Below are 441 nucleotides of genomic sequence, written 5' to 3'. Positions count from 1 at the left end.
CTTAACACAGGCAGGCACATAATAAGCACTATATAAATAGAAGCTATTCAAGTTTTTATCATCTTGTTTTCTGAGTCCCAAAGAAAATAATTGGCCACTAAAGGCAAGTTTCAAGTTAGAATCACCCAAAGGCACACACAAATCATTCATTTAAGAGATCTGTTGAGGGTGTACGATGCACCAAGGCAAAAGCCCTGGCCCTCCTGGAGCTTACACTCCAGAGCTTACACTTTATACAGATTCCCTCCACACAGTCCAAATAAGGCTTTCACCTAAACTGTAGCAGGTTCGAAATTACAGTCAGCAAGAGGGCTCCCGTGGCCACGCTGTAGTGAGCTACTTACTGGTAGTGGAAGCCAATGTCATGGTTGCCAACAACTACCTTCAGCTGCACGTGACCTGGGTGTCTGAACATTTTCTGAAACCTCTTCCCATCATCCC

General features: G+C 44.4%; 1 protein-coding gene across 4 annotated transcripts in view; it reads right to left on the bottom strand.

The window, feature by feature from the left end:
* The window catches only part of MPPE1 (metallophosphoesterase 1), a 25136-nt gene that overhangs the window by 6075 nt on the left and 18620 nt on the right, over positions 1–441 (bottom strand). Inside the window, exon 5 of one of the 4 annotated variants that reach the window (XM_015563589.1) lies at positions 345–425. The exons of the other annotated variants lie outside the window; for them this stretch is intronic. Coding sequence (XP_015419075.1) covers positions 345–425 — 81 coding nt within the window. The remainder of the gene's footprint in view (positions 1–344; positions 426–441) is intronic. 4 annotated transcript variants of the gene reach the window in all.

Source organism: Myotis davidii, unplaced genomic scaffold (genome assembly GCF_000327345.1).
Source record: "Myotis davidii unplaced genomic scaffold, ASM32734v1 scaffold78, whole genome shotgun sequence".
NCBI classification, from domain to species: Eukaryota; Metazoa; Chordata; class Mammalia; order Chiroptera; family Vespertilionidae; genus Myotis; species Myotis davidii.
The sequence above is the reverse complement of the archived record's forward strand: the minus strand, read 5'-3'. Positions and strand labels throughout refer to the sequence as shown.